General features: G+C 39.5%; 1 protein-coding gene across 1 annotated transcript; it reads right to left on the bottom strand.

The window, feature by feature from the left end:
* Nucleotides 1-1933: 1933 nt before the first annotated feature.
* LOC120309739 (vomeronasal type-2 receptor 26-like) lies at nucleotides 1934-24712 on the bottom strand. Its single transcript, XM_039347261.1, has 7 exons — nucleotides 24567-24712; nucleotides 22914-23202; nucleotides 21961-22284; nucleotides 20517-20744; nucleotides 19490-19616; nucleotides 3112-3804; nucleotides 1934-2599 (listed from the first exon to the last, which is right to left on the bottom strand). Exons 1-7 carry the CDS (start codon nucleotides 24710-24712, stop codon nucleotides 2391-2393), a joined length of 2016 nt encoding a protein of 671 aa, XP_039203195.1. The 3' UTR covers nucleotides 1934-2390.
* Nucleotides 24713-25871: the final 1159 nt, after the last annotated feature.

Here is a 25871-nt window from a genome sequence, read left to right as displayed (position 1 = left end):
AGACTGCTGAGCCCATCTTTCTCCAAGACTCACTATATAAAAATGGATGGAATATTTTTATCTTCCTGATACACATGCAGCATTATCTCTTTTGGGGCTGGATCTTATTAAAATCAAAATATTTTTTTCTAAAAATAAAATAATTAGATTTTGCATTGTGAGACAATGTTACACAAGCTTTTATCCTAAGTTAAATAAACATTGTCTACTTATTTAAATATATATTTATACAGTCCGTAAATTATAGCTATACATCTATACTTTTAGACATACTTTATTAATTGCATTATGTTGGCTATATTTTGCAAATATTTTTTTCATTTGGCTTAAGAGTAGTATAATGCTATTCACAGAACTTAAGAACTATAAAGATTCATATTATGTAGGAAGGAATAACCTTAAGGAACAGGAAGAAGAACCATTACTAAGGCAATGGTCAGATTTAAAAAAAAACCTGACTCTGGGACTGTAATCTGGGAAAGCATTCCTTTGCAGACCATCCCTAACTCTCATGAAGATAAATGTAGAGTAGAAGGAAGCACATTCAAAAAAACACTTGCAGGATTGTTCTACCATAACCTTATAATAAATGTATTATTAGCCTACATGACTTTGGCTTTCTAATCTGATCAAAGGGCTGACACATTGTTGTTTTAGTAATAATAAAGTTTATTGCTGCTGAAATATTTGTAATTTTTACATTTCTGTGGGTTTTTACCATTTTATGTTGGTTAGGGACTGAAATAAGATTCTTATATCACAGAACAGTAATGGGTAACTCTAGCTGTAATATCTAGGTATATGGCAATTATAATTAATTGCAATATCTTGACTTTCTGGCACGGCAGTTTGGCAGTTTGATTCTCACTGGCTCAGGGTTGACTCAGTCTTCCATTCTTCCAAGTCAGTAAAATGAGGACCCCAGATTGTTGGAGGCAATATGTTGACTCTGTAAACTGCTTAGAGGGGGCTGAAAAGCATGGGGAAGTGGCATATAAGCCTAAATGCTATTGCCATTTGTAAGAAGTATTCCTCTGGGGATTAACAGTAGGCCAAAAAAAGTTAAAGATTACAAATGCCTCTATAAAAGTCAAATAACTCTTTTTGGATTGCATAAAGAAGATCATAAATTTCACTACATCGAGATTAATGTATTGCCTTTTTTAGGCTCAAGAAATCACAGCTATTCTTATGTTCCCACATAGATAATGCTCTGAATATCCAACTTTTCTGCTAAGAACATCTGAATTCTACAACTAATAAAAGTCAGTCAAAAGCATGCAAATGTACACCCAAGTGCACTTTTCATAATGTAGCTCCTAGTTTTAGACTAAAAAGCCCAAAAGAGTGACAACGTAGCAGTCAAAAGCTTCATTGACATGTATGAAGCTACTTGCTCTAATCTTCAACTTAAAAAAAAATGAGTAAGAAACAAATATGCTATACCCCAAAACTCCAATTATAAATATGTCAGTGATTAAACTAGAGCAGAGGTAGGCAATCTTGGCTCTTATATGACTCATGAACCAACTCCCAGAATTCCTGAGCCAATATGGAATTCTGGGAGTTGAAGTCCACAAGTCATAAAAGAGCCAACGTTGCCTACACCTGAACTAGAGTTTCTAATGATATCTGCTCTTACACTTCTACTTCTGCACAACATAATTTCTCTTCAAATTTATTTTTTGCATCAGATAATGAACCTCTGGGAATCCTGTTATACATCTTACATGACATGTTACATGATTTACAATTGTATAAATATTATATTATAACTTATACATTTTACATGAATATACATATTTATTATAATCGTTACTTATTATTGCTAAACCAGTTACCCTGGAAAAAGGGATCAGTTACCTAATCAATCCAAAACTGAATTATTAACCTTGCCAGAGCAATGTATTTCATCAACAGTAGAAATAATAAATCCCCCAACACAAACCACAGAAAAGTAAAAACCGTAATATACTCTAAAATAGTTTATTTATTTATTTACTTACTTACTTACTTAACAAATTTACAGATACTGGGTAATTCTAATATACAGTACAGTAAATCCATGTGAAATCTAAAAGGATTATATGGATACAAGTAATCGATATTCATAAGGATTTATATAATGATTTGAGTTATTTTGAATGACTGATTTCATCCTTTGATGTTTAGAATGTCCATTTCAAATGACTATATGTTATTCTACAAAGTATGTTTTATGAAGAAAACATGAATCATACTGCATATATTTCCCAAAAATCTATCTTACTTGAAGAAAGACTAAAATACAATAAAATATTTTAATATAAGAGCAGCTGTAAAACACTTTATGAAATGGGATGAGCTAAAAATCCTAAATAATTATGCATTACAATGAAAAACAGAAATAGTTACTTTTCTTTCCTTATTAAATGTTCCTTCTTGTTCATCTCAGGCCTCAATAGAATGATATAGCATTTGGGAAAAAATATACACCCCAGTAAACCAGAACTGGAGGATAAGATAGAGAAGATCTCCACAGCTACCATGTATTTCCCTTTGGTGCTCAGATAGGTTGGAACAAATGAAAGCCAAACACTACAAAAGACCAACATGCTGATGAGGTGGGCAGGAAAAAGTTCAATATATCTATATCTTAATAGGAATGCTTGTTGCTGACAATAGTTAATAGATAATATTAAGCTTGGCTGTGAAATGTAACCTAAATCATATAACCTGTGTGTCATAATTGTAGAGATGTGTTCATGCTGTGTAGAAACCATTTTACAAGAAGTGTCAGTGTCAACTGAAAGTCACAGATGTTGTAAGATAGCACGAATGTAGAGAGGTGTGGTAAGACAACCGTTTGTGTGAACTTCTCCTTTTTCCTATGTGTGTTGTCTCAAGATATGAACTTCTCTCTTTTAGTGTGTTAAAGGTAGATAAGAAGTCATCTATTAGGTTAAGCGTGGGCGGCAAGCTGTATAAAAGTGACACCCTCAGAGTAACTCAGGGTTCAGAATTTCTCATGTGAATGCTCTGAACCATTGTGCACAAATAAAGCCTGTTTTCTCCAACCCTTCATGGTCTTGTCTTCTGATGTAAGTATCGTGGTTTTTTCCACAACACTGAAAGTGATGAACTTGGCCTCATTGAAACTGCTGGGCAGTTTCCTGGCTTGGAAAGCAATGGTAAAGCTCAAACTAGCCAGAAAGCCCATATAACCCAAGACACAGTAAAACATGATCACCGAAGCTTCATTGCATTCCATTATGATTTCTCCCTTCAGTGAGTGCAGGTCTGTATCTGGGAAAGGGGGAGAGGTGCTAAGCCAAAGAGTGCAAAGCCCCACCTGGATGAAAGAACCCCAAAGGACAATAGAATTGGCCAGTCCTTTCCCTACCCATTTCCTCATTCCAGAGCCTGGTTTGGTTGCCATAAATGCCAGAACCACAATCATGGTTTTTGCCAATACAGACGAAAGGGCCACTGAGAAGATAATGCCAAAAGTTGTTTGCCGTAAAAGACAAGTCATCTTTTCAGGTCTTCCCATGAAGAGGAAGGAGCAGAGGAAGCAGAGAAGAAGGGAAAGGAGGAGGATACAAGTGAGGCTTTGGTTATTGGCTCTAACAATTGGAGTTTTTCGATGCATCCAAAAGACTCCAAGAACAAGGACTGTAAGCAAAGAGAAAACAATAGCCAATGTAATAAAGAGGATTCCCAAAGGTTCGATATAAGAGAGATAGGTCAACACTTTGGGAATACATTGATTTTGCATATTGTTGGGATATTGATTTTTTGAACATTTCATGCAAGCATCCATACCTGGAAAAAGAAAAAAGATATATTTAAAATATATCAAAACTGTTATTAATATAGAATATATAGAGTATGTAAGGCATTATTGATGTTGATATTCATACCCAGGGCTTTTTTTCTCATAGAATGCCCAGAACGGAGTTCCACCACCTTTTTTGCATGGAATCTTGTAGAGTAGGCAAGGCAGGTTGTATGGCATGTGTGAGTTCCAGCACCTTTTTTTTTTTTTAGAAAAAAAGTTCTGTTCATACCTATCACCTATTTTGTCAAGATAGGATGGGAATTTGAGTACAAAAATATACAAGAATCTCATAATTTAAAGATGAGATTTCTCATTATACATAGGGAGGGGTAAGGGTTAACTGAAAATAAGAATTGAAGATAAGTGTATTCTGTCCTATTTGTTATTTTGTAAAATGAGGAGGTTATTAATAGACTCTTTATAGACGTTAGTACTATTCCAGTTTGGACTAACAACATTTGCAAGTTCAGAGGCATCAAAGTTTGCAGAAATAAATTTTATAATAATTGGCACTAATGCTTTAATAACAATATTAACATATATAATATATCAGCAGAAGGAACCAGCATTCTTTTAGTTTATATGACTCTCCTGGATTAGGGAAAGTCCTAGAATTATCCCTCAAAATCCTGAAATACAGCTACAAGTCTGCAAGTAGTTTCAGGAGCTGAGCTTCAAAGCAATTTGTGTGCCAAAAGCTGGGGAGGGATGGGGCTGAAATCAATTCATGGTTGAAGAAGCAGCTGTTTTGGAATTTATTTTTCAAACAGACAGTAAGTTGTGCCTTTGATTTCTTAATTAGTTTTAAGGACTATTAATCTTTATTAAACTAAAAGAGGCTCCCTTTAGCTACAGCCTATTATTCCTTTTTGAAGATCTGCATCATTTTGGGGGTTTCTTCTTGTTAAGCAACAAGGAAGAAGCAGTGGTAGGATTCAGCCAGTTTGCACTGGTTCAGCAGAACCGGTAACTAAATTTTGATAAGTTTGGAGAAATGGCTGAATGCACACTGCTTCTGGAAGCCTATTCTAGGCCTCGGAGGCCTGGAGGAGGCCTCCCAGGCTAGAAAGGGGCGTTGTCTTACCTGAACGCCTTTTCTCAGCATGATGATGGAGAATCCACAGATGGGGTTGTCTTAATCTATCTGCTCCAATTAGACTAAGTCTGAAATTTAGTACCGCCCCCTCTGTGCCAACTGCACCCCAGTTTTAGGCTAAGGCGATACTCAGACTTTAGTCCGACGCGTCTGAACAATATGGGAACCAGGCCAACTGACCTAATGGGAGGGAGTGGATTCTCCATCATCATGCTGAGAAAAGGCGTTCAGGTAAGACAACGCCCCTTTCTCCAGCATGATTGGATGGAGAACCCACGGATGGGACATACCAAAGCCCTGTGTCCCTAGGGCTTTGGTATGTTAATGCGTGTTCTAGGACCTTGCGGCCAAATGAAGCCGTAGAAGATGCATATATATCCCTCTTGTAGTGACAGACAAAGGAAGAGGGCGATGCCCATGTTGCTGCTCTACAAATTCCCTCTACGGAGGCCTGAGTAGACCAGGCAGCTATAGTAGCTGCGCCCCGGTGGAATGGGCCGTGATATGCCTGGGATCTCGCAGTGACTGAGACTGGTATGCCAGAGAAATACAAACTCTAATCCACCTGCGTATTGTGGTTGAAGAAACCTTCTGACCTAGTGATGAAGGGTGATAGGACACAAACAGAGCCTCTGTTCTGTGGAAAGATGAGGTTCTCTGTATATAACAATATAAGCCCTGCGCACATCCGATTTGTTCCACTGAACCTCTATGTCATTAGATGGGTTAGGACAGAAGTCCGGCAAAACTATTTCCTGAGATCTAGAATACAAGGACTTGACCTTAGGCACGAAGGAAGGGCCTAGCCTAAGGGTTACCCTGTCCTTATGGAACGTACACATGTCCTTCCTCACTGAAGAGTAGCCAGTTCAGATATCCTTCTCGCTGAAGTTACAGCAACAAGAAATTCCACCTTCATCGATAACTGTTTAAACAAACCAGTGTCAATAGTTCAAAGGGTGCAAAACAAGAGCCTATAAACCTGAAGAAGATCCCACAAGGGGTATCTATGTACAGTTGATGGTCTGACGTTGTTAGCTCCTTTTAGGAAGGAGCGTATCATAGGGTAATGTGTTAAGGATTCATTGCCACAGGAAATAACTGTGGCAAGTGCTGCTACCTGCCTGCGGATGGTGCTTGTGGAAAGCCCTTTGTCTAGACCATCCCTCAGGAACTCCAAGATAACTGGCATTGAAACCGCCAAAAGGTCAATTTTTCGAACTGAACACCAATTACAGGAGTCTCTCCATGTGGCATCGTATATTCTATTCGTCGAGGGTCACCTGGATTGCTGAATCATAGCTATGACCCTTGACAAATATGAGTCTCAGCCTAAGGCCTGCCTCTCAAGTGCCAGACAGTTAACTGGAGTCATTGAGGGTCTGGATGGCGTAGTTCCCCCTGAATGTGGGAGATGCGATTTGCTGGGATCCTCCATGGAGATGATGTGGAGAGCTCCATCAGGTCGGCGACCAAGAGCGTCTCGGCCAATGTGGTGCAACCAGGAGGACCTCTGTTCGTTCGCGAGGGATCTTCCTGATCGTGGTAGGAAGAAACGGCAGAGGAGGGAAGGCATAGAGCAGTTCCCTGGGCCAGGGACTGCGGAGCGCATTTGTTCCCTTCGCTGATGGAGGTGGGAATCCGGAAAGGAATCTGGGAAGTTGTGAGTTGGTGGGGGAGGCAAAAAGTCTAAGGTTGGGGAACCAAACCTGTCCACGATCTCTCTGAACACCTTCGGATCCAGCTGCCATTCGGAATGGTCCATGGTTGCTCAGCTCAGTGAGTCCGCCTGCTGGTTGGTCACTCCGGATATGTGCTCCGCCCTGATGGAGGCAAGATTCAGTTCCACCCAGGACCCAGCAATTTGGCCTCCTGCATGAGAGGCCTGGACCTTGTCCCCCCTTGTCTGTTGACGTGGGCCTTGGCTGTAATGTTGTCGCTTAAAATCAGGACATGTTGGCCCTGTACTATATCGGTGAATCCCTTTAGGGCCATATGTATGGCTCTGAGTTCCAGCCAGTTTATATTGTTCTTTAGGTCCTGTTTGGACCACCAACCTTGAGCCCAGTGCGTGTGGAGGTGTGCCCCCCATCCAAACAGGCTTGCATCTGTGGTAATGGTAATCCTGTCTGGTTCTAATACTGCTCCCCATGACAGCGCCGGGGAGTCCCACCATTGAAGGGAGTTCAAGTCTCTGAAATGGAAGAAGAAGCCATGTAATTCTCTGGCATGGAGGCATGCCCATGGCACAATTTGCACGCAGTAGCTTCCCCAGTAGCTGTGATAGGGAGGCCAATGTGACTACTCTGGCCCTTTGGATCCGACGTACAAGAGTCTGAATAGAGTTCCTTCGGTCCTGAAATAGGTAGACCATACAATTGTCCGTGTCTATAACAGCGCCCAAATGGAGGAGCCGGGTTGTTGTATGACTTTTCTGGAAATTAACAGAAAACCCGTGCTCCTGAAAGACCTTGATGGCTAGGGCGAGGTCTGACTGAGCATTTCGGAATGATGATGACTGAATTAGTATGTCATCTAAATAGCATTGAATTCTGATTGGAATTTGTCTAAGGTGGGCTGCGAGCACTGCCAGTACCTTGTAAATACCCTCGGTGTCTATGAGAGGCCAAATGATAGGGCTCTGTACTGGTAGTGGGCATAGCTGAATCTGAGGAATTTGCAGTGGTTAGGAAACATGTCTCAGTTAGGTCTATTGAGGTAAGAAAGTCACCTTGCCTGATGCTGGCCAGGATTGATTAAAGTGGTTGCATCTTAAACTTCTTATACCTCAAGTAAGGTTTAGACCTTTCAAGTCTAAGATTGCCCTCCAGCCCCCCAAGTCTTAGGGATGACGAAGAGGTTTGAGTAAAACCTTCGTCCTTCTTGGTCTTGTGTACTGGTTCAATTGCTCATATTTGTAATAAATGAGCTATGGCCTCTGACATAAAGTCAGCCCTGGACCTGCTCATTGGGATAGGGCAAGAGCGGAATTTGTCAGGTGGTTGAGAACAAAATTCTAGTCTCAAACCTTGCGTGACAGTGTCTAACACCCATGCATCTGTAGTGATGGCTGTCCAAGTGCTGGAATAAGGGGCCAGCCGGCATCTGTAGTGGTGACTGCCCAAGTGCTGGAATAAGGGGCCAGCTGGCTTCCTATGGGAAGTGAGACTGTGAGATCACTTGCCTCGTTTAGAGGAACAGCCCCTCGGCCTTGAAGGGGCTGCTTGGCCTGGATCTGTGGTCTGCTTCTGCATGCTGAACGATCCTGCTGTCGTTCTTGTCTCTGAAAGGAATAGAGGGATGCCTGGGCCCAGTCCCAGGATGGAGCTGGTCGAAAGGCAGCCTCCTGTAACTGCTCTGTGACATGAGTTAACCAGAGTTTTACATTTGTCCTTACCTTCAGTTAAGTATGGTTCTAGTGCCTTACCAAAGAGATGTCCACTTGTGTAAGGTTTAGAGGCCAGATGCCACTTGGTCTTGGTGTCTGCTAGCCAATTCCTGGGCCAAAGGAGCCTTCATACTGAGATGTCTGCAGCGATGGTCTGGCAGTGTATCTAGCCATGTGCAGAGAAGCGTCGGCTAGGTACTGGGATGTAGCCACTAATTTACCCAGATTTTGGTGAACTCTGAGCTGGTCCAGAGGGATCCTGTCCTGGAGCTCACGTAACCCAAGGGCTGAAGCCCTGGCGAAGAAGGCCATGGACGTTGCCGCCTTTGTTGCCCAGGCTGATGCCAGATGGGAACTACGCAATGCGGAGTCAATCTTTTTATCCTCCGCCCTAAGTGCCTTATTTATGTCCCCAGGGATGTTAGCATTGGGAAACAATGAGTTCAAGACTCCTCAATCTCAGGAATCTCCAATAGGGAGGCCAGAGAACGGGCAAAATTGAATAATGTTCCCTCTACTGCACCGGGGCTTAAGAAGGATCCTAAGTTCTCCCATTGTTCTTGAACTATACTCAGAAAAAGGGGAGGGCAGGGAATATTGTTCTGCGAGACTCAGGGCTCGGTGTATATGGCGTGGGGACCCTTGGACATTGTAGGTGGGGTCTCCTGTTCTTGGGGGAGGTTTGCAGTAGTGCAGGCCCTGAGTAGCAGGGAATTAAAGAATGAATGGTCAAAGAGACCGACAGGAGGGGTGGGGTCAGAGGGAGTGATGCCCTCGTCCTCAAACAAAATCAGGCCAGATTGTTCAGCCCCTGTAGATTCCAAATCCGATGAGGGATCCTCCATCAAATCTGGAGATTGTGGATGATACGTGGCCTGGGGGGGGTGGCTGTGGGGTGTTGGAGGCCATAAACTGAGCCACAGCCTGGGCTATCCTGGACTGAAGGAGGTCCGGGTTCAAGGCCTGGTTCTCAGGAGGGTGAAGCCCTGCTGCAGTGGGGGTGAACGTAGCCTGGGGTCCTGGGGTGTCCTGGTTGGTTATGCCCCTCCCTGGGTCCCTCTTGTGGTTAAATCTAATTGGGGAATTCCCCTGGGGGGAGACCAGGCCCCTGGGGCTGAGGCACAATGTGAGGAAAGGGGTTCAAAAATGGACCTTCCCTTCATGCCTGTCAGATCTGGGGAGGCCGCTCTCAGTCTTTGGGACTCCTCCTCCCTCTGTGGCTCCCTGCTTGGCCGGGCTCGCTTGGTGGTGTTCTTTCCACTTGCCTCTGTTTGGTGTTTCTTCTTGGCCGGTTCGCTGATTTTCTCTGCCAAGATGAGTTGCTCTGGGCTCAACCTTGGCAAAACGCCCCCCCTTGGCGCTGTAACTCACCAAGGGAGCCTGCAGAGATGATTCAGCCCGTGAGGGGGGTGGGAGGGGAATTAATGGCACCGCGTCCCTTGGGAGCGAACAGGCCCTCCCTGGTTCAACGCTGTAGTCTCGAAGCCTCTGCCACCGGTGATGAACGCTGCCTTCAGGAGAAACTCCAGGCAGTCTGGGCCTCAGTCACACACAAAATGGCCACCGTGAGTCAATTCAAAATGGCGGCCGCAGAGTTCGCACCAAAAAAACGGCAGTTAGAAGAAGGCCTTGAGGCCTAAGCTGTGATGAGCCCTCGTTCCGAGGAATCGTTTGGGCTCCTAACGCAGCAAATGGATTCCCCAAAAAAAGGCCATTAGAAGAAGAAGGCCTTGAGGCCTGTGGCCTAAGCTGCAATGAGCCCTCGTTCCAAGGAATCGCTTGGGCTCCTAACGCAGCAAATGGATTACAATTAGGTGAGCTGAGAGAGGCTGAGGCAGGCCGAGGCCTAGTAAGGCCTCCAGGCTCTGAAAATTGGATCGGTGCCAAAAACTTTCTCCTGCTGCTGGGGCGGTCTGCTGAGGCCGAGGGACCTAGAAAAGGCTCCCTCCAGGCCTGATGAGCCTCGTCGTCCCTTGCGGAGCCCCCCAGTCAATTGGCAAGCTTACCCCTGCCTCTAAGGCCTCCAGGCTCTGGTTAGAAGAATGGAGCCTCTGATGCAGAGGAACGGCCCCTGGTAGGAGATTTCTCTTGCTTCTGGGAATCCAATTTTCAAGCTGATTGTGAAGCTGAAAGGCTCTCAAAGGGAGAAAGGGAAAGTTTCCCCCCCCCCAAAGGGAGGTTTTGTCAGCCTGTCAGCCTGCTAGGCTACAGGTTGGGATGAAATAAAATAGGAATACACAGTCTTCTGCTCCAGGAGCGAAGAAAAAACGCGTCTTAGAGCAAAGAGACTAAATCTAAAACTGGGGTGCAGTTGGCACAGAGGGGGCAGTACTAAATTTCAGACTTAGTCTAATTGGAGCAGATAGATCAAGACAACCCCATCCGTGGGTTCTCCATCCAATCATGCTGGAGAACAGCTGATCAGAAGCGCATCGATGCTACTTCTGGAAGTCCATTCTAGGCCTCGGAAGCCCAGGCCTGCATCCAATAAGAGAACTGGTTATTCAGGTAAAGTGGGAAAGAAATAGAATAACATAGAATAAAGAAGAATAAAGTAAAATAATAATAATAATAATGAAAAATCACTAAAAGCAAAAATCATGTGTCTGCATAATCTCTGAAAGAAAGCTGTGTTGGCCAAAAGCTGTATTAACAGTACGTGAATGACCTAATGCATATTTAGAAACATTGTATAAAAGTAAAAACTGCCTTCATTGTATTCCCATGAGAAATGGAGCTAACGTGTGAGAAACTATCTGAATGTTACACAAAAGTAGATTCCATATACAATGTAAGATTCCATCTATGCTTCCTTTGTTCCTGAGAGAAAGAAACCTATAAAGCTTTGGTTTGGACCCTCCCCCTTGTTCAGAAATTTGCTGATTGTTAAATCACTTCTGAACCTTTTTGCGCAAAAATAAAGATCTCTCTTTCACCCATGGAATTTCGTAAAAGCCCTTTATTTTTTTAAGGCTTTATTTTTCCACAAGATTTATGGCGACTTCTCTGCCGGGACATTTTTAAGGGCTTTTAAGAAAAAGGATTTAACCTTCCAAGACGGATTGCCCTGGTGCCCCCCCCCCTCTCCTAAACGACGACAGCTCCAAAGCCGGCTTCGTAGCTTTTGACTATGAGGAGAACTCGACGGGAGGAAAGGGAATTAACCCATCAGGAAGCATTCCAGTCTGAGGATCCATGAGGGTGACAGACAGATCTTAAATCAACAAAGGAGTCTGGAAAACGCCTGCAGGCAAGTATTGTAAAACAGGGAAAACCTGATCCCTTTTGGATCGGAAGAGGGGACTGATCACCCCCTAGAAGGCAAAGGTGGCGTCCTTAAACCTTCAATAGGCAGGATTGTGTGGGAGGTTAAACCATTGTAGCTCATGCTGAGTGATCAATGGTAGTGTATTAGAGAAATGGGTGGGAAAAAGTCAAAGGAGAGCGTTGACCAGACGCCACTCCAGTGCATGTTAAAGAATTTCAAAAAGGGTTTTTCTAGGGATTATGGAGATCCAAAACCAAATCCAGCCATGTTAAAAAGATTCTGTGAATCTGAGTGGACTGCCCTGGGCGTAGGGTGGCCAAAAATGGGATCGGCGAATCCCGAACTCGTTGCATGGGTTCATCAAATTGTGACTGGAAATGGTTATTGGGACCAGTACCCCTATGGAAAATCAACATTGCATAGAGCCCAGATGGTTAGCAAAATGTCAGATAGAGTGTGCAAAGATATATTTGGCAAGCCAAAAAGCCAAGCCTCAAACAAAAGCTAAGATTTTCAGCCAGGAAGATAGGGAGGAAATTGCCAGACCACCCCCCTACGTTCCTAGAAGAGAAGAAGGGAGAATAAATCAGCAAATTCCACCCCCTCTGCCTGAAAGAGAAGCCCAATTTCAGCCAGAAGCCGGTGAGGAAGGAAAATTAGCAACAGCTGAATCCCTTCAAGAAACAGATAAAAGCTTGAATAACTTTGAAAGTGAAACCTCAGTTTCTAGCCGCACCAGGAGCAAGTTAGAAATAACAACAGAAGAAAATATTGCCCCTCTAAGAGAGGTGTTGGTTCCTGGACCAGATAACACTAATATTTCAATGCTTCAATATGTTCCGTAACCGTGACAGGGAGGAGGAACGCAAATCAGATCAAAAAGAAAAAAAAGAAAGTTGAAATGTTAGCCGTGGCATTGGGAGGAACATGCCTAGGACCCAATCAGTGTGCCATCTGTAAACAAGAAGAACACTGGCAAAGGGAGTGCCCCCAGAGGAATGGCCAACCCAGGGGACAATCTCGCCAGTATGGAAGAGGAAGAGGAAGAGGAAGAGGATTTAGAGGGACTTTCCAGAGAGGCTTCAGAAAGAGCTTCAAAGGAAGAGGGCATCCAGTTTATCCCAATCAGACAGAGGAAAGAGAAGAAAACATGATCGGCTTAGCTGACATGGAATGGGAAGACTGAAGAGGACAGGGTTCTATCGCCCCACCCCCAGAGCCCATTGTTAAAATAAGGGTGGGAGGACAGGTTGTCCCGATGCTAGTTGACACGGGAGCCACCAGATCTGCCCTAAATAAATCCATTGGCAAGCAATCAAATCCTTGTGGTAGCCGTATATTTAAAAATTCGCCAACGTGCTTTAGTCAAGCCCTAGCCCAAGATCTTGCTTATCTGAAGTTATTCAGACAAGAGGATTGTTGCCTTCAATATGTCGATGATGTCTTAGTAATTGGCCAAAGCAGGGAGGATTGCTTTGAAAACACATCCAGACTGCTCCAATTGTTACAAGACTGTGGTTATAGAGCATCCAAAAAGAAAGCACAATTAGTTCAAGAGACTGTAATGTATTTAGGCTATGAACTTTCACAAGGACAAAGAACTTTGGGCCCCCAGAGAAAGCAAGCTGTGTTACAGATTCCCATCCCAGAAACAAAACAGGAAGTTAGAGCCTTTTTGGGAATTACAGGCTTCTGTAGAATTTGGATTCCTAACTTCGCTCTCACAGCTAAACCATTGTACCAAGCTTTAAGGGGACCAGAAAAAGAACCTCTTTTGTGGCAAGAGGAACAAACCCAAGCAATGAGACAATTGCAACAGGCTCTCACCACAGCCCCTGCCCTAGGACTACCTGATATATCTAAGCCTTTTTCACTTTATGTGGATGTAAGACAAAATGTAGCTTTAGGGGTCCTTACCCAAAAACAGGGAAGTTGGAATCACCCTGTCACTTATCTGTCAAAACACCTGGACATTTCTTCCCAGGGCTGGCCCCAATGTTTAAAAATTCTAGCAGCAGTTATGCTATTACTGCAAGAGGCAAACAAGTTAACCTTTTCAGCTCCAGTGACTGTTTACACTAGTCATGCCTTGCAGACAATCATTGACAATAAAGGACATTTATGGATAAGTAATCAACGAATGCATAAAATACAGGCTCTTTTATTAGAAAATCCACAAGTTACACTGCAACAATGCTCAACTTTAAACCCAGCAACTCTAATGCCAATTCCTGATTCTACCAAACCTGTTCATGACTGCATGCAAACAATAGAACTACAATATTCTTGCAGACCTGACCTTACAGACCAACCCTTGCATAATCCAGACTATCAATGGTTTACTGATGGTTCTAGTTTTATGGATAAAGGATATAGATACTCTGGTTACGCAATAGTTTCTCAAAATTCTACTGTTGAATCAGCACAGTTGCCTAGTCAAGCCAGTTCACAGTTTGCAGAATTATATGCCTTGACCTGTGCATTAGAAGTAGCAGTGGGAAGGACTTTAAATGTATATACAGATAGTAAATATGCATTTTTAACAATACACGCACATGCGGCTATCTACAAAGAGAGAGGATATTTGGATTCCACAGGCAAAGTTATCCAATATGCAACTTTGATTAAAAGACTTATCAAGGCAGCATAATTGCCATCCAAAGTTGCAATCATCCATTGTCCTGGACATCAAAAAGACTCAAGCCTTATTACCCAGGGCAATAGAAAGGCAGACAAAGAAGCAAAAAGAGCTGCATTAGAAGGTCCCCCTCTCCAATCAGATGTTACAAGGTTCATGTATCTAGACGCTTACTTAGAACAACTTGATCCTACATATACGAGGGAGGAAACTCAAAAATTACAACAAGATGTACAAGCCAAACTAGTTAAAGGCTGGTACATTTTACCTGATGGACGCATTGCTGTCCCTTTGGCACTTGCTCGCCCACTTATTTTTCAGGCACATAAGCAACATCATTTGGGAAAAACTGCATTATTACAGCAACTTGAACGATTTTTTTATATTCCATTTGCTTCTTCGCTAATAGCAGATGTTTGTTCTCAATGTACCATTTGTGCCCAAACCAATGAACGCCAAGGACCAGTAATACCACCTGGCAGACAACCAATCGCTTATTTTCCTATGGACTATGTTGTTGTTGATTTTACTGACATGCCTAGAAGTAAGAAATATGTAGCATTGTTAGTAATAATTGATACCTATTCAGGATGGATTGAAGCATTTCCAACTGTAAATAAGAAAGCTATACAGGTTGCCAGAATATTTCTTAAAGAAATTATTCCTAGATTTGGTTGCCCTTCTAGGATTTCATCAGATAATGGCCCTGAATTTGTACACCAAATCAATCAGGCTTTAGCCCAAGCATTAGGAATTAAGTGAAGATTTCATTGTGCTTTCCGCCCTCAATCGGCTGCTAGAGTGGAAAGATCCCATAGAACAATTAAAACACTTACTACCAAATTTTGTTTGGAAACTCATCTACATTGGCCAGATGTTTTGCCTATGGTTTTGTATGCAATCAGACTGGCCCCCCGCACTAAATTACAACTTAGTCCTTATGAGCTCATGTTTGGCCGTCCTCCTTGCCTGTTTAAACCTGACAGTCAAGGATGGCCCGATTTGGCACATAAAGGGGGAGTAGATCAACAGAAATTGTTATATCAGTTACAGCTTCATAATTTGGCCGTTTCAAAATTGCGCCATTATATGATGGAACAATAACCCCCTCCAGTAGTTACAGCAACACATGGGTTCAAGCCTGGAGATAGAGTGTGGGTAAAGCACTGGAAACCAGATCCCTTGAGCCCAAGATGGAAAGGACCGTATACTGTTGTCATGTGTTCTCCTTTGGCAGTGAAAACCCTGGAAGGAAAATCTTGGATCCACTGGAGTAGAGTGAAAGCAGCTGCACCTGCAGATCCGGTGACCTACAAGGTGGACAAGACTGACAAGCCTTTGGTGTTGAAATTTACAAGAAATACAGCAACGGGTTCCCAAGACACGGTGTGATCAACAACCTTGCTGAGACACCCCAGGAAGCTGTCTCTCTACGCACGGTGGAAGATATGAGGATTCTACAGCTCATAATATTTGTTAATTATTTAATATGCACACACATTCCTACACAAATCAGTACAATGGCTACATGAGAGGTCATAATGCAGAAACCCTCTAATAAAGAATTATTGAGTAGCACCAAGAAAGAGCAGAAACACAGGGAAACCAAGGTTGTCAAAACTGTATCAAAACTACAAAACAAGGAAACCAGATAACCAAGACTTTGATTTACCATACAGTTAAACCAGAAGGGTGCCAAGATAGTTCTCCTGACTCTTGTACATACAATAGAACTACATATAAAGTTTGTAGAAAAGGTGTCCAATATCAGTGTTATAACCCGAAGTCTGATCCTGATCATTGGGCCTTACAAATCAAAACACATAGAACAAGAACTAGCTATAAGGACCAGGCACTCTTAGGGATCTCCCAATGGAAATCCAATCCACACTCCAGTTTCAGCGTCACCTTTGATGTTTGCAAAGCAGCTAATTATTGGACTCCAACATATGGTTGCGGAGGGATCGGTAATATTCACAACTTTATCCCAAAACATAAGTACTTGTGCCCACCAGATGGATGTGCGGTCAAATGTAAGTGGTGGTCATGTATTAAGTGGCATACCCAAGACCCAAAAGAGATAGACCACATCTTGTTTGAAAAGAATGAAACAAAAGCAAATTCCTGTGGAATGGATAACTGTAATTTGGTGACTCTCACAGTCAAGAATGGCAGTTGGTTCCTAGAACAGAATAGGTGGGAAGGTAAGAAATGGATGTTTGGGATAGGAATAGATACAAATGGCTATGACCCAATGTCAGAAATAGAAGTCAAAATTATAACTGCAACCAAAAGACCAGAACAAAAATCACTATTTTGGTCATATTATGAGGAAATGGAGAACCTACATATTCCTGAAGTATCTAGACATGTAACGAATACCTTTGTTAAGTTAGCAGAAGACATTGCCCATACTTTAGGCGTGTCTAACTGTTTTGTGTGTGGTGGAACAAACATGGGAGAAAGGTGGCCGTGGGAGGCACAAGAGTTAAATTATACCAAGGTACTGGAAATGTCTAAAAATAATAATTTAACCTATACAAGTGGGAAAGATGGTAATTGGGGTCTCACTTCCAACTTGGTAGGACATGTATGTTACTCAAGAAACAAAAAAAAATCTTGTGTAGCAGTAGGTGACCTCCTATGCACAGGGACATGGGAAGATGGTAAATGGTGGTCTGGAACCAACAAGACCACTGCTATGGATCTTGGAATTAACAAGGCTGCTATAACTATGAAGGTTTGTAGGCCTGAAAGTTTTGTTAATTCTAGGATGTATTTTAATTCCTTGCTTGATCCCCTGCCTTATAGCCATGATTCGGAGGATCTCAGAAAGGACAGCCCAATTAACAATGTTAGCCTTATGGGAATATAAAATGGTACCTTCAGGAGATACGGAATCAGAGGTAGAATAATGGAAGTTTAAGCTGGAAAACTTCCAAAAGGGGGGAGTAAAGTGGGAAAGAAATAGAATAACATAGAATAAAGAAGAATAAAGTAAAATAATAATAATAATGAAAAATCACTAAAAGCAAAAATCATGTGTCTGCATAATTTCTGAAAGAAAGCTGTGTTGGCCAAAAGCTGTATTAACAGTACGTGAATGACCTAATGCATATTTAGAAACATTGTATAAAAGTAAAAACTGCCTTCATTGTATTCCCATGAGAAACGGAGCTAACGTGTGAGAAACTATCTGAATGTTACACAAAAGTAGATTCCATATACAATGTAAGATTCCATCTATGCTTCCTTTGTTCCTGAGAGAAAGAAACCTATAAAGCTTTGGTTTGGACCCTCCCCCTTGTTCAGAAATTTGCTGATTGTTAAATCACTTCTGAACCTTTTTGCGCAAAAATAAAGATCTCTCTTTCACCCATGGAATTTCGTAAAAGCCCTTTATTTTTTTAAGGCTTTATTTTTCCACAAGACAGGTATTTGAGTCCCAGCACTGGGGAAAAGCCTGCTAAAGCAAGCTAAAAAAATGATGGAGTAATATAAAGGCAGAAAGTTGTGGTTTTAGTATTATTATTTTTAGTAATTTATAGCTTGGTCTGCCTTGCTGTAGATGGCTAAAACTAAAACTTTCCTATTTTATGATTCCTGATTGGTCAGCAATTCTTAAGTGACTTATAGAAAAGCTACTCTTTGACTAAAGAGGGAGTTAAAAAGATGAAGGAGCAAATTATTAGGCATGTATTTGAAAAATCTTTAAGTAAAATCTATCAGTTCGTAGAATGGCTCTGCTTTAAGAATGTTAAAATGACTATTCAAACTACTTCAGAGATACAAATATGGGTAAAAAGTTACCAAACAACGGAGGCAATTTTACAAGTAGTTGACAATGCAGAGGAGTCAACTGTAATTTTTGAATACAAACCTGACACCAATTTTTATTATGATGGTTTAAATAGAAGCCTCCCAACACAATTGAAAGAAAAACTCCAAGAAAATTTGTAACTTTTAAAAGGACAAGTTTGGGATTTTTTTCCTCATGGATATTAACAAAGTTGGAAATTCCTTGAGAAAAAGAAAAGCATATAACTACTTGGCAAAGATTCCAGAGAAGAAAAAGATTTTATTCCATGAAGACAAGCTGGAAGGATTGACTTAAACTTAATGAGTCAATTGGAATTAGGATGATTTTCATTGGTTTCATATTTGTAATTAAGAAAGTCTCAATCTAAAGTTTGAAAATGTATTTTTTCCTTTATATATAAGGCTTAAGTAATTCCTAAATTTGTAAAATATTATTGAAAGTATATTTGAAAATATGTTAAGAGAAAGTTTAAAAAAAGATATATTAGCTTGAAGAAAAATTTAGACCTTTATAAAGGATGTATACAAGAAGAAAAAATATTCTGTGATGGTAACTTGGAGAGAGTGATCTAAATTTAATGAGCAAATTGGAGTTAGTTGGAATTTTATTGGTCTGAAAGTGAACTTTAAAGTATGCCTGCTAAGAAGACATTTAAAAAATGTGTTAGAATGTTTTAATTTTAGAAATATTTTTAAAGAAAAGCTTAGTGTTTTAAAATGGATAAAAAAACCTTTTAAGGTTAAAGAATCTGAAAGAATACAGTGAATTTTGTTAATATAAATGGTGATATTTATAAAGATTATTAAGTGCAATTAGAAATACATATTATTTCAACAGCAAGGAAGATAAAGCAGTAATGGTTAATTTGATTGTTCTATTCAAAGAGGAGAATATATTGATGTTTTTTATTTGGATATCACTTTTGGATTTTGTGCTTGTGACGAAAAAATGAAATTTTGACTTTGGTTTTGCCGATTGGATAGATTTGTTGTTATAGAAATGGCTAATTATATACTAATGTGTAAAAGTAAAAAGTTGTAATCTTGTATTGTGCTAAAAAAGAGTCAGATGTTTTCTTTCTTCCCTTATACCTCCTATTTTCTTTCCCCTTTTCTTTTTCTTCCCTTAATTTCCTTTTTTATTTTTATTTTTTGTATTTTGTATTTTATTTTATATATATAAAAATTTTTAATTATATATACAGATGCATGAGGACCAGATAGATACATAAGAAAGCTGAAGACAAAGAGAAGTGATTATCATGTGGGGTTGTTTTGTTTTGTTTTGTTTTTTGCTGTACTTAAATACGGGCCACGAGCTGGATATTGGAATATTGGAAAGATAAATATATGACACAGATATATGGCCCAGTTCATGTTTCTGTATTTAAAGAAACAAGGGCCCTACGCTGGATTTTGGCAGGTCAAAAAGTCAAAGTCCTAACCTCTTTTTGTCCCACCTATTTTGTCAGACATCTGTCCTTCTGGACAAGGTGCACAATCATAGCAGCAAAATTTCTCTTCTTCCTTCTTCTTTCTGCTGGAGCCTGGATCACAGTGGTCATTACAAAGAGAGACAGGCAGCATCTTAAGATATATGAGGAATAAAATGATAAAATACCTGCATCAATATAGCTTTCCCAAACAAGAAACCCACACCTATGATGATGAAGAAAAAGAAAATGTAAAATGGAATACTTGAATTAATGGGGAGGAGTTGGCAAAAAGTTTTGTTTTCACAGGATTTGAACATTTTATATTGCTCCTAATGCTATTTCTAAATATGAGAAAATGTCATAAATGTCAAGATTCTGTTTGGGATAGAATATTCCAATAAGTTGCATGAATTGGGTACTACAGGTTGTCATTGACTTATGGCCAGTCACTGAGGTCATTGGTCATAGCACTATGTGACCAAATTTCATTTTACAACTGGTTTTACAGTGGTTGTAACATGAGTCACCGTAGTTTTAAAACAAATGGCATGGTTCATAATTGACTCACATAGTCAATAAGCAAATAAATTGTGCCAAATATGTAATAAGTAAAAAAAAAAAAGGCTGCAAATCATGGTCATGAGACTTTTACTCACTGCAACTGATTGTAAAAATAATGGTTTGCCAAGTGCATGATCATATGACTGCAGCAGAGCTAGCAGTTGTAACTTTGAGGATGGATCACAAGTAACTTTTTTCAATCTGTTTTAATTTCAATAAAATAAAATAAAATGACTAATCAGAAATCAATAACTACCTGTACCTAAGTTGAAAATCTTTGTTTCCCAGGCACAAATGGAAGCATTTGCCATAAATCTGCCATAGACACAGCAGTGTTCAATTGCATATATAGAAAATGTTATACCTCATCAGCTTGAAAAGCCCCAAAACACAAAGACACCATTTTCTTCAATTAGTGCCATGTATTTGGCAATTGCTCCAAAGAGAGATTTACTTTTGCTATTAGTTGAGAATCTGCGCTTCTTCTCACCTGGTTAAAGCTTCTGTGCCATACAATTTGATTGTCATTGAGAGTTAATTCTCTGCCTGGTAGAGCCCGAGGTGCCAATGTTCCAACCTTGACTTGAGAAAAGGAATTATTGGGCAAAATAACCCAGTTTACAACATAAAAGCCTGTAATCAATTCTCTGTTTCCATCAAAACTGATAGTGTCTCCCATCGTATTGTTGAATACAATGCTTTTCAAGACAGAATGAAACTGTATTATATGAAAAAGAAAGGAAGAGCAAGAATTTGAAATCGCAACTACTTTTCAAACTGGACTACCCTGTTTTGAAAAATGCAAATGAGGATTTAAGGTGTCATAGATGAATTTGTATTTTTGTGTGTGCATGTGTTTGCATATTGCAGGTGTGCATATTTGAGTCAGTGTTGATTCTTGATGACTGCATGGAAATGTCCTGCGGGTATTGCAATTTTCTTAGCAAGATTTCAGAGATTTCTAACTGCCTCCTTTTTAGGGCTGAGAGGGAATAATTGTCTGGCTTTGAGCCTTGACAGCTATACCAAATAGGCCCTACACCAAAATTAAATCACAATTTTAACAAATTCCTCCATATCTTTCAAAATAAATAGAGATCTTTGGAAAAACACAAAGGGCTGTGATAACAATGAATTCTGTAGAATAGGTGACCACTTTCTCTTACTGTAAAGGGAAGCTTTTAAATCAATGCTTGCATTTTTTTTCTTACTATTGTTCTTCATTGAATTACTAACTGAAAACTTTTCCTTTCATGGAACAAGAAGTGTTCCATTCTACAGCATTCATTTGGACAACAGTGTTCTGAAATAATGACACTCATTCCCAGTAACATTACTAGGGAGCAAGGAAATATGTTGGCCCAATTACATACACAACATTTGTGTATTTGAAAGAAAATAAAGTACCTGCCATGGTTTTAAATTATGAAATATTAATTGCTCTCTTCCCATTAAATGTCTATATCTGGACCTGGACTTTAATAAAATATGCAAAGAATGAGCCACAATATAGACTGCATTGTAAATGTTGTAACTGTGACCACTCATGTTCATATCAAATAATGTAGTTGGCAAGCTCTCTAACTTTTCATCCCCAGTACACAATAACTTGCTATCTTCATTTATACTGGAAATGGGCAGCCAAATGCCTGTTCCCAAAAATTATGAATGAAATTGTCTTCTTTTGCCCAGGATGGCCTTATAGTCTGAAGAAATTCTTGGAATCCAGGTGGCTCTTTTGAGGGAACTGTGAATGAAAGGGCACCATGGAAACTCTGCATATCCCAAAGTCTCTGAATGGACATTGATCCAAAATTCCAATGGGATGTAACAATCCACACTTTACCCAAAGGCGGCCATGAAAAAAAAGATGCTAGAAGGATGATTATTCTCAGATTTTGCATGGATGGTGGTGCTCCATAGATTAAACACACTTTGACTTTATCATCCATAAAGAGTTGATCATATCTTAACTCCATTGAAATCAGCTGTGTATATTCATCCATATATGCTTTCTTTGGTGTTCTAAGCATGAAAGCATAACAAATGTTATTTTGGAAAAGCAATGGTCCAATTCTCTGCAAAAACATATCTCCATAGTCATCGTCCACAGCTATGATCCCAATCCAAATCCATCCAAAATGCTGAAGTAATTGAATAATACCAGTGTACTGATGGATTTCATTTGGGACCATTTGGTACAAGAATGAAAATATATCTTTGTCACCATGTACTGGAGAAAATGTTCCATAGACAAGCTGAAAAGCAATATACAACAAATAATCAGAACCATTACATAAAAATATGAAATGGGTTAATCTTCATTATAGTTAAGGCAGAAAGTTGGCACTAAGGAAATTGCTGGAAATTATTCAGACAGTTCCTATATCTGCAACATTTCTTCAGGTAAAAGGGTTGCTTATGTGTTTCTGAACCCATTTAAACTGAATGTGAAAACACCTAAAACATAACACAAGATCAAAAAACAGGCTTTTGGTCTTACGGTATATCAAGTTTGATCACTTGAAGGCAAGCAACATGCAGCAGAGACAGAATATTTTCTGTAGTGGCCCAATTAATTTTGAAACTCAATACTACTCAAGCAGCAAGTAGAAGAGATTCTTTTCTGTAGTGGCATCACCAGATGGAATTTGGTGTCAATAGGTGTTTACCAATCTATTCCTCCAATATTTGGAGAAAATTACATTTATAAATGTTTAGTTATCCTTCCAGCTTATTCATATTAATCATAATTGAATGTAAAATACAGTGTTCTTCCAGATTCTCCCCAGTGAATGTCAACTCTGAAAATTATTCTAAAAACACTTTAAGAATTCAAGGATTTAAAGAAATATGGAATTTCTAGGAAGCCATGTTAAGGGCCTACCTGTGGAATCTTGTAGTTGACAAGAACAGTGGCCATAATGGAGGAGGTCACAGTCAAACGTCCACCAAAGGCAACAATAAATGTTTTTGTTAAATCACAAGAAAAGTTTGGAAGAAACTTCTGCTTTGGAGAAACTAAGCTCAGAATTGCCTTAGAGGTTATCCTCTCAATAAAGTTGTTCACAATGTGGAAACCCAAAGTGATGTTTGGTAAGAGCTCAGGGTTCCTATTGATCTCCTTGACAGCAAACACCAAAGCAAGGATATGCTGATATGATTTAAGTTCATAACTGAAAAATATAAAAAAGGAAAAAAGAGAAAGAAGAAAACAGAAAATCTATCTACTTAATGAAATATCACAAAAAGTGTCCACCAACCTACTTCTGTTTTCATGTTCTAAAAGCTATAAAGTTGTAGGCCATGAAATTCAAGGAAGATCATAGACCAGTTTTACTATTTACTAAGAGAAAGCCATCTCTGGCTGCAGTTCCTAAAAACCAGCAGGAAGAGGTAGAGGAAACCTTGAAACATGCAATGTTCTCCATCCTTTTTCAAAAGGATTGCTATGTTTGACCCATTGCTAGTTTCCAAGAAAAGCTCAATGTCTGCTCGGATATATGTTAGAAGGGACTGGGAGAAAGAAAAACTTGTCATTCCCTTTAGACAACTAAATAATTTGGCCCAATGCAAAGGGAAGGAAATGTTTTTTTATCACCTTTTTTTGGAGGAAAAAAAACCCACAGGTTATATCTCAATGATAGAGAGTGTGGTTTGAATCTATTTCCAAAAATTACTTTTTTATATATGTGAACTAATTATTGAATCTCTATTCCCTGGCTCAGACAATATTAAGTATTTGACAGCAATTTAGTTTACTCATTGTTGTGAACACAAACCATAACGATGATTTACTCAGCCAGAAATAATTGACCAACAAATTATCCCAAACTACTAAACATGGTTTATGGATCACAAAGGCTGCATTCAGAAACTATCAAAGTGAAAATCAGAATATGGAATAAAGAATAATGGAGTTGGAAGGAAACTTGAAGGCCTTCTAGTACAACCCCTTGGTGATATATCATTCTGGACAAATGGCTATCCAATCTCCTCTTAAAAACTTCCACTTATGAGGCATCCACAATATCTGGAATGAAGCCATTCCACTGATTAATAGTTCTCACTGTCAGCTAATTTAGCCTTAGTTCTCCTGGTGAAAAATTTCTACCCTTGTATTTCTCTAAGGTGCTTTGAAGAATAGTTTGAACCCCTATTTTCTGTGACAGCTCTTCAAATACTGAAAGACTGTTTTCATGTTATCCCTAGTCTTTAGACATAGCCAGTTTCTGCAATTGTTCATCATATGTTTTAGCCTCCAATCCCCTAATCATTTTTGATCCTCTGTTCTGTACTCAATTCAGAAGAATTGTAATTGATTTGGTACAATATTTGAAGCCACATGGACTTTTCTACTTAGCAGACTTCTTATATATCAAAGAGAGAGAAAACTAATTAACAGAAAATTCCTAATGACATTATAATTATAAACATTTTTAAAAGCCTATCACTTTATAATCCTATTGCTTAACTCTTTTTCCTCAATCACTTCCCCCAATTCCCACTAGTTGGAAGAAAAAAGAATATAATTCCTTACATCACTTCATTGATTACCATCTGGGAGGGTTCTTCTCTGAAGGAAGGGCTGTTGTGGAAGAAGAAAGCTTGAGAGAGAATTGCACCAATGATAACATCTCCTGGCTGAGCAAAGTGATGGGGTATAGGAAATGGGTCATCAGGCATGGTACAATTCAAAGCATACAATTTGCATGTAATAAAGAACAGAAACACAAGAAGCATCATTATTGTCATGCCTATCCTATTATTGACATTTTCCATCCTACGAAAGCGATATGTTCCTACACAGAAAAATACTCCATCTTGGCACCATTATACTCCATGATATCATTTTTCATTATCCTTATATAGAATACCTCTAAAATGGTTGCCACAAAACAGGAATAGTCAAACAGATTCCCTTTATTTTAAACATTATCTTTGCTTCCTTCTCTTTTCAATTATTTAATGCATCATGAACTAAAGTCATTTTTTTAAAAAAAAAAAGAGTTTTATATTTGAGAAGCTACTTTCAGAGCTTAATTTCTTTTCTTTTTTTGAGAAGAAAAGAAATTCGGATGATTTTCTTCATTTTAGTAAAATTCTGTATGTACAACCACATCTTACAGGCAATAGAGCTTCCATTAGTTCATTTCTGTTCCATGATCTCTCCATGTATAAAGGGTTTTTTTTTTCTAAAGAGATCTAAGGAAGGAACAGAATTTCTCAGAGTGGGATAATAATCCTTACAAAGTACATCCTCTCATTTATGAAGATTAGAATAAGAAATATGAAAGAGTGGAGAAAAAAACAAAGAAAAGTATAGAACTACTGGAGCTTCAGAAACAAGATAGCTTGGAATACCATATGGGGATCAAAATAGAGAGGCTTGAATAGATAGCTCTCTATACATAGTACAACAAATGACATTCTGAAGCTAGGAAAAAGCACTCCTATTATTAGTCTTTCTGAAAATTGAGTATAATATCATTAGTAATGTTAAAGAAGAAGCATTTAATTTTCACAACAATTCAGAAAATAAGTTGTTTTCAACTTTCAGTATTATGCACATTTCTCCTGAGAAATGCATTAGACCTGGATATTTAAGGACTATAATTTACTTTAATTTTGGATGCCATAAAAGTGCATCACTATTTGTTAGATCACATTTCCTGAGAAATATACGAGTCTGCTTTCAGGCACAATAAAGAGATAATATACAATTAATATTTCTTATAGTGGTACTAGATATTTTACCTTCTTCCTACTCTTAATATCTCTTTTCTTTATCAATTTTATTTGGTTTTCTATTGCCATATTTTTTATTAACAACCTTGTGTTTTTT

Source organism: Crotalus tigris, unplaced genomic scaffold (assembly GCF_016545835.1).
Source record: "Crotalus tigris isolate CLP2741 ecotype Arizona unplaced genomic scaffold, ASM1654583v1 scf7180000018058.1502924, whole genome shotgun sequence".
NCBI classification, from domain to species: domain Eukaryota; kingdom Metazoa; phylum Chordata; class Lepidosauria; order Squamata; family Viperidae; genus Crotalus; species Crotalus tigris.
This window is presented reverse-complemented; position numbering and strand designations above follow the sequence as displayed.

Excerpts from the sequence above, each read along its gene's own strand:
- LOC120309739 (XM_039347261.1), bottom strand. The coding sequence starts at position 24,712 with ATGCCTGATGACCCATTTCCTATACCCCATCACTTTGCTCAGCCAGGA. Across the intron at positions 20,745-21,960 it reads TTATGGATGATAAAGTCAAA|TTTCATTCTGTCTTGAAAAG; the intron begins GTGTGTTTAATC and ends CATATAATACAG. Across the intron at positions 19,617-20,516 it reads GGCACAGAAGCTTTAACCAG|ATGCTGCCTGTCTCTCTTTG; the intron begins GTGAGAAGAAGC and ends ATATATCTTAAG.